At 39.1% G+C, this 8,004-nt stretch overlaps 1 protein-coding gene across 2 annotated transcripts in view; it reads right to left on the bottom strand.

The window, feature by feature from the left end:
* Positions 1-960: 960 nt before the first annotated feature.
* Positions 961-8,004, bottom strand: part of LOC118377934 (N-acylneuraminate cytidylyltransferase-like) — a 36,655-nt gene continuing 29,611 nt past the window's right edge. For both annotated transcript variants that reach the window (XM_052503899.1, XM_052503898.1), the window contains 2 exons: positions 3,729-3,894; positions 961-2,514 (listed from right to left, as the gene is read on the bottom strand). In XM_052503899.1, coding sequence (XP_052359859.1) covers positions 2,300-2,514; positions 3,729-3,894 — 381 coding nt within the window. In that variant the 3' untranslated portion in view covers positions 961-2,299. The remainder of the gene's footprint in view (positions 2,515-3,728; positions 3,895-8,004) is intronic.

Consider the following 8,004-nt stretch of genomic DNA (forward strand, 5'->3'; position numbering starts at 1 on the left):
CGTTCTAGCATACATCTGCATATTTCCGTTAGGGACCGCCTACTGTGTGAAATGCAGGTATGCAATAACTCAATTCGACTTTGCACTTCTTCTAAAGAAACGCGATATAAAAAAACTTTGGCAAAGGCTAAAGTCTACCAAACTTATTCCACTCTGTTCGTAACAAATTCTAGTTTTGGGAACATAAAACTGTATTGAGAACATTTTTCAGAATGTAGGCCAAAATCCACCTCGTTCCATCTTCTCTCACTACCATATTTGGTCGTGAGTTTAAACGCCAAGCTTCATATTTATACATCCAGTGAGCTTCATTGAGCTAGCAGAGGTAATTACACTTACGATGCTTTACTTGCTGAGCCATTCAGAATGATTTCATAGCTTCCATCGCATCATCCATTAAAATAGGTTGATACGCCACATTGTTTTGAATGGTAAATGGATGAAACCACAGACAAACTGTGACTCGCAGTTGTTAGTTATTGTCAGGTACATTGATGATCAGGGCTTTATTCAGGAATGTTTCTTGGCCTACTTTGATGAGTCAAGTGGACGAGATGGGCAGCCCGTGTTTCACGTTGTGAAGTCTGAGATGTCCGAGTTTAACTTCATGGAGAAACTTGTTTCCCAAACCTATGACGGAGCTGCTGTAATGGAATGTATCTGCCATTTACAGCCAAGTCCCCTCCTTTTCCCTGATTAAGAGGGGATGACCACTCCACTACCAGTGTCAACTCTTCTGATGAACTGAAGCCATGTTTCATATGCCTTCTCGTCCACTTGGATGTTTCCTCTCCAAGCACTGACGAGCCCTGTCAATTTTCTCACTAATCTATGTAACCAAATCAATAGTTCTTGGACAAATGCCAGCTCGCCACACGTTTGCTGTCTGTCCTGATCTCTGCAACATGGATAGATGGAAATCGCCACACAATGCTATAAATGAAGATCTCTTATACTGTATGATCACGTGTGTTGTTTTACTGGTATTTGGTTGGATCTTGCTACAACTGAGTGAAAGCCTGAACAGGAAAGCATGTGCAACTTCTTGATGGTTGTACAAGGTTAATGTTGTCATCCAGTTCTTTCCTCCAACTGAGGTTTGATGAGGCGCTACACTGCCATCTGGTGGCAAGATGTATGTTAACCAGCCCATCAGATGCACCTTCAAGATTGTGGTATGGAGTTCAGGCTAATGTCAATTCTAGAATAGTTCAGATTAAAGCAGGGGAATAAGAAAGTGTTTCTTACGTTTATGATCATATCATTTGACAATCAAATTGCAGGCAAAATACAAAAGTAAACACCCCAAACAACAAGAATCTCAGTGCAACTCCATGTTAATGTCCTAATACTTTCCCCTCCAAATTAAGACAGAACATTAAAAAGTGGAGAGAAAAACAATCAATCTCCAGTAAATGAAAGGCCTCCTGTATACTACTTCATTTAAAATAAAGACATTCATTTTTGTCAACACAACCTGTAGCGATATAAAACCCAAACTACCTTGATCTGACAACCTGTAAAAACTAGCAATGGGCACAGTTATTAAAACAGACATTAGTATTCGTAAACACAGGCCTACTTCAACAATGACAAGGCTTCATCTTAACGGAATAAAATGATCTATGGGACATTTCTACACTCATGACATTTGGAATTCTTCATTTAATAAAACGTCACAAATGTGAATATAGTTTAAAAAATACATACGGTATTAGCCTACACAGGTTTCACTTAGCTTGCTGTTGTTGACACTACAGTCAGAGGCTCCATGTGTAGCAACGTGAAGTGGGAGATCTCTAAGCAATGAAAGAAAAGTTTAATTAAAATGACAGAATTAAGTAAAGTAAATAAGGAGTAGCCTACAATGAGCAACCTTCAGTATAGGCTGTTTACTCTGAACAGGGCTGTTGTAGATCAGGACAGTAAATACATGCACTGCCATATTGGATGATAGATAACCTATGGCATTTACAAGTGTCTAACTAGCGAGAGTCAGTGGCTACTTTTTCTCTCCCTCCTTTGTCGCACACCCCTGGTCCCTGTCCCCGCAGTATCTCCTGAGTCCTGCAGGCTGCACAGCAAACAAGTGTCCATGATTAAAACTATCTGGATATCCGATAAAATGTCATGATATTATTTCTAATGCCTATCCCTAATTTAGAACACATTCTAGAGTTTAGAATGGATCTCTGTGACTTTAGAACACATTCTAGAGTTTAGAATGTATTTCTGTGACTTTAGAACACATTCTAGATTTTAGAATGTATTTTTGTGACTTTAGAACACATTCTAGAGTTTAGAATGTATTTCTGTGGATGCGGTCCTGTTCCATCTGAGACTTGGCCTTCTTCTTGAGCAGCAGGATGTGTTCAGAAAACTCCCTCACAGCCCCCAGGCCTGCAGCACTGTGGCAGGAGTATTTAGCAGCGTTGATCGCCACCACTGGGGCGTCCCGGGGTACTGCACTCAGCCCAGCAAGGTTCAGACAGTCAACATCTGGTGCATCATTACCTGTAGGAGGGAGAGATGGAGGGATGAAATGTTTCTATTAAAGTGACCATAAGGTGGTTCTTGAAGTATTCTTAGGATGATTAATTAGTATGTTGCAAAAACATAACAAAAACATGCAAAAAATATGACATGATTTAAGATAATCATATTTATTTAGATATAGTTTCTGATTTTGGGCTTAGGGATATCATAGAATTTGAATTACAGAAATCAACTAAATTGGATTCAATTGAAATTGAATCCCAAATTCTCCAGGATTTGACTGCTGGCACCTCCCTTCTCACCTTGGCTGTAAATATTCAGTGACTGGCAGTGGCATGCAAATGAAGTTTTCTGCAGTGGTAGTCTAGCATATGTAACAATATAACTTTAGACCGTCCCCTCGCCCATACCCGGGTTGTAGCCTAGCATACACGCAGAGGGGAAATACAAATGATCAATTAACCAAAACTGGACTCTGAATAAAATATACAAAATAGTTCCCCGTCTCCCCTTACTAATAGATACTCTATTTAATCAGACAGTTTCCCCCTGTCTCTCCTTACTAATAGATACTCTATTTAATCAGACAGTTTCCCCGTCTCCCCTTTCTAATAGATACTCTATTTAATCAGACAGTTTCTCCCTGTCTCCCCTTACTAATAGAGGAGCTATTTAATCAGACAGTTTCCCCGTCTCTCCTTACTAATAGAGAAACTATTTAATCAGACAGTTATTTATGAGTGAAGAACTTACAATCACTTCCTGGCAAGAGAGAACAGAGGGATGAGAGGAGAGAGATGAAGGGTTGAGAAGATAGAGAGAGAGATAAGGAGTGAAACACAGAATGAGGAGATACTGTTCCATAACAGGATATAGTGTGGTCACCATGACAATCACAATCAGGTTCAACTGGTTCAAACTTTACTGTTGACATTTACTGTCTGATAGTTTCATTGATACGTGGTTATCAAACACCCTGCTATGGTCACATTCCTGAGAGATATCTAGCCTGTTCTACCTTTCCATCTCAGAAGGGCTCCAAATAAAGATCTTCATACGTTTGATTGACATGAACGCACAAGTATTACTCAAATTAGAAGGTTAAGAACCTTGAGATTCCACTAAATTTCAAACTGTGCTATATAACTAACTACTAGTAGTAGTCGTAGTAGCAGTAGTAGTAGCAGTAGTAGTAGCAGTAAATTGTTAATTGAAAATAACAGTGAGTTTACCCATATAGGCGACCTCCTTCCAGTCCAGATCCTTGTCATCCATCATGGCTTTGACCTCACCCTGGATGTCCTTGCCCAGCTGCCTGACCTCGCAGCCTGTCCTCTGGGATAGATTGTCAGCCAGGGCCTTGGTCACAGGGTCCTCACCGGACGAGATCAAGATCACCTGGAAGAAAGACAATAATAGTAGAAAACATGGTTGGGCCAATAATAATAATAATAAAACACGGTTGGGCCAATAATAATAATAATAATAATAATACACGGTTGGGCCAATAATAATAATAATAATAATAATAATAATAATAATAATAATAAACATGGTTGGGCCAATAATAATAATAATAATAATAATAATACACGGTTGGGCCAATAATAATAATAATAATAATAATAATAATACATGGTTGGGCCAATAATAATAATACATGGTTGGGCCAATAATAATAATAATAATAATAATAATACACGGTTGGGCCAATAATAATAATAATAATAATAATAATAATAATAATAATAATACATGGTTGGGCCAATAATAATAATAATAATAATAATAATACACGGTTGGGCCAATAATAATAATAATAATAATAATAATACATGGTTGGGCCAATAATAATAATACATGGTTGGGCCAATAATAATAATAATAATAATAATACATGGTTGGGCCAATAATAATAATAATAATAATAATACACGGTTGGGCCAATAATAATAATAATAATAATACATGGTTGGGCCAATAATAATAATACACGGTTGGGCCAATAATAATAATAATAATAATAATACACGGTTGGGCCAATAATAATAATAATACACGGTTGGGCCAATAATAATAATAATAATAATAATACACGGTTGGGCCAATAATAATAATAATAATAATAATAATAATAATAATACACGGTTGGGCCAATAATAATAATAATAATAATAATAATAATACACGGTTGGGCCAATAATAATAATAATAATAATAATAAAACACGGTTGGGCCAATAATAATAATAATAATACACGGTTGGGCCAATAATAATAATAATAATAATACACGGTTGGGCCAATAATAATAATAATAATACACGGTTGGGCCAATAATAATAATAATAATAATACGGTTGGGCCAATAATAATAATAATAATAATAATACACGGTTGGGCCAATAATAATAATAATAATAATAATACACGGTTGGGCCAATAATAATAATAATAATAATAATAATACACGGTTGGGCCAATAATAATAATAATAATACACGGTTGGGCCAATAATAATAATAATAAATACACGGTTGGGCCAATAATAATAATAATAATACACGGTTGGGCCAATAATAATAATAATAATACACGGTTGGGCCAATAATAATAATAATAATACACGGTTGGGCCTGGCCATCACAGCACGGTTGGGCCTGGCCATCACAGCACGGTTGGGCCTGGCCATCACAGCACGGTTGGGCCTGGCCATCACAGCACGGTTGGGCCTGGCCATCACAGCACGGTTGGGCCAATAATGTGTAGAAGGATGCCATTTGAGAAGTGTTCTCTTAGAGGGTATGATGAAACTCAAACTAATAAAGTCACATGACGGAGTCAATAGTATCCTGTGTGTGTGTTTAATGGGCGGAGGTTTCAGTGATAAACTGAGGAGCAGCCGGTGTGTAACATCCTGTTCTGGTAAGAGCTTAGCAAAGCAAACCCAACTGGTTCTACCTAACTTCCTGTATCTTTAATACGGCCACAAAGCCAAACGAGGGACACTGGGTAGCCTAGTGGGTTACAGCGTTGGGCCAGTAACCCAACCAGAGATTGCTAGGTGAAAAATCTGTCAATGTGCCCTTTACCAAGTCACTTAACCCTACTTGCTCATGTAAGTCGCTCTTGTTGATTGTCAGCTAAATTACTAAAATGTAAAATGATAGGATTGTTTGTTTATTTTATAGCAGCTTAATGCTGCTTCAAGTTGAACATGTTAAGAGAGGTTAACTGTCACTGCCCAGAAAGAATGGTGTCAGCTATGACAAGACACCTTGAATTAGATTTGTTTTCTTTTGGTTATTAAAACAGCAGAAGGTGGAGTGGATTTACAGGCATTCAGAAAGCATTCAGACCCTTCCCTTCTCCCACATTTTGTTATGTTACAGCCTTTTTCTAAAATTGATTACATTTTAAAAAATCCTCAATCTACACACAATACCCCATAATGACAAAGCGAAAAGGTTTTTTGAAATATTTGCAAGTTTATTACAAATAAACATAACTTATTTATGTAAGTATTCAGATTTTTTACAATGAGACTCAAAATTGAGCTCTTTGAGATGTTTCTACAACTTGAGGTGACCAGGAACCCAATGGCCATGCTGACAGAGATCCAGAGTTCCACTGTGGAGATGGGAGAACCTTCCAGAAGGACAACCATCTCTGCAGCACTCCACCAATCAGGCCTTTAGAGTGGCCAGACGAAAGCAACTCTTCAGTAAAAGACACATGACAGCCCACTTGGGAGTTTGCCAAAAAAGCACCTAAAGGACTCTCAGACCATGACAAACAAGACTCTCTGGTCTGATAAAACCAAGATTGAACTCTTTGGCCTGAATGCCAAGCGTCACATTTGAAGGAAACCTGGCACCATCCCTACGGTGAAGCATGGTGGTAGCAGTATCATGCCATGGGGGATGTTTCTCAGCGACAGGAAGACTAGTCTGGATCGAGAGAAAAGTACAGAGATCCTTGATGAAAACCTGCTCCAGTGCTCAGGAACTCAGACTGGGGCAAAGGTTCACCTTCCAACAGGACAACAGCCCTAAGCACACAGCCAAGACAGTGCAGGAGTGGCTTCAGGACAAGTTTCTGAATGTCCTTGAGTGGCCCAGCCAGAGCCCAGACTTGAACCCGATCTAACATCTCTGGAGAGACCTGAAAACATCTGTGCAGCAATGCTGCCCTTCCAGCAACGCCCCCCATCCAACCTGACAGAGCTTGAGAGGATCTGCAGAGAAGAACGGGAGAAACTCCCCAAATACAGGCGTGTCAAGCTTGTAGCATCAAACCCAAGAAGACTTGAGGCTGTAATCGCAGCCAAAGATGCTTCAACAAAGCACTGAGTACAGGGTCTGAATACTTATGTACATGTAATATCTGTTTTTCATTTTTTTATACATTTGCTAAAAATTCTAAAAACCTGTTTTTGCTTTGTCATTATGGGGTATTGTGTAGATTGAGCGATTTAATCAATTTTAGAATACGTCTGTAACATAACAAAATGTGGAAAAATACTTTCTGAATGCACTGTGCATGACTAGGCTGCTCAACCAGAATCATACATGACTAGGCTGCTCAACCAGAATCATACATGACTAGGCTGCTCAACAAGAATCATACATGACTAGGCTGCTCAACAAGAATCATACATGACTAGGCTGCTCAACCAGAATCATACATGACTAGGCTGCTCAACCAGAATCATACATGACTAGGCTGCTCAACCAGAATCATACATGACTAGGCTGCTCAACCAGAATCATACATGACTAGGCTGCTCAACCAGAATCATACATGACTAGGCTGCTCAACCAGAATCATACATGACTAGGCTGCTCAACCAGTATCATACATGACTAGGCTGCTCAACCAGAATCATACATGACTAGGCTGCTCAACCAGAATCATACATGACTAGGCTGCTCAACCAGAATCATACATGACTAGGCTGCTCAACCAGAATCATACATGACTAGGCTGCTCAACCAGTATCATACATGACTAGGCTGCTCAACCAGAATCATACATGACTAGGCTGCTCAACCAAGAATCCTACATGACTAGGCTGCTCAACCAGAATCCTACATGACTAGGCTGCTCAACCAGTATCATACATGACTAGGCTGCTCAACCAGAATCATACATGACTAGGCTGCTCAACCAGAATCATACATGACTAGGCTGCTCAACCAGAATCATACATGACTAGGCTGCTCAACCAGAATCATACATGACTAGGCTGCTCAACCAGAATCATACATGACTAGGCTGCTCAACCAGAATCATAAATGACTAGGCTACTCAACCAGAATCATACATGACTAGGCTGCTCAACCAGAATCATACATGACTAGGCTGCTCAACCAGAATCATACATGACTAGGCTGCTCAACCAGAATCATACATGACTAGGCTGCTCAACCAGAATCATACATGACTAGGCTGCTCAACCAGAATCATACATGACTAGGCTGCTCAACCAGAATCATACATGACTAGG

The sequence above is a fragment of the Oncorhynchus keta genome, unplaced genomic scaffold, assembly GCF_023373465.1.
Source record: "Oncorhynchus keta strain PuntledgeMale-10-30-2019 unplaced genomic scaffold, Oket_V2 Un_contig_18275_pilon_pilon, whole genome shotgun sequence".
NCBI lineage: Eukaryota > Metazoa > Chordata > Actinopteri > Salmoniformes > Salmonidae > Oncorhynchus > Oncorhynchus keta.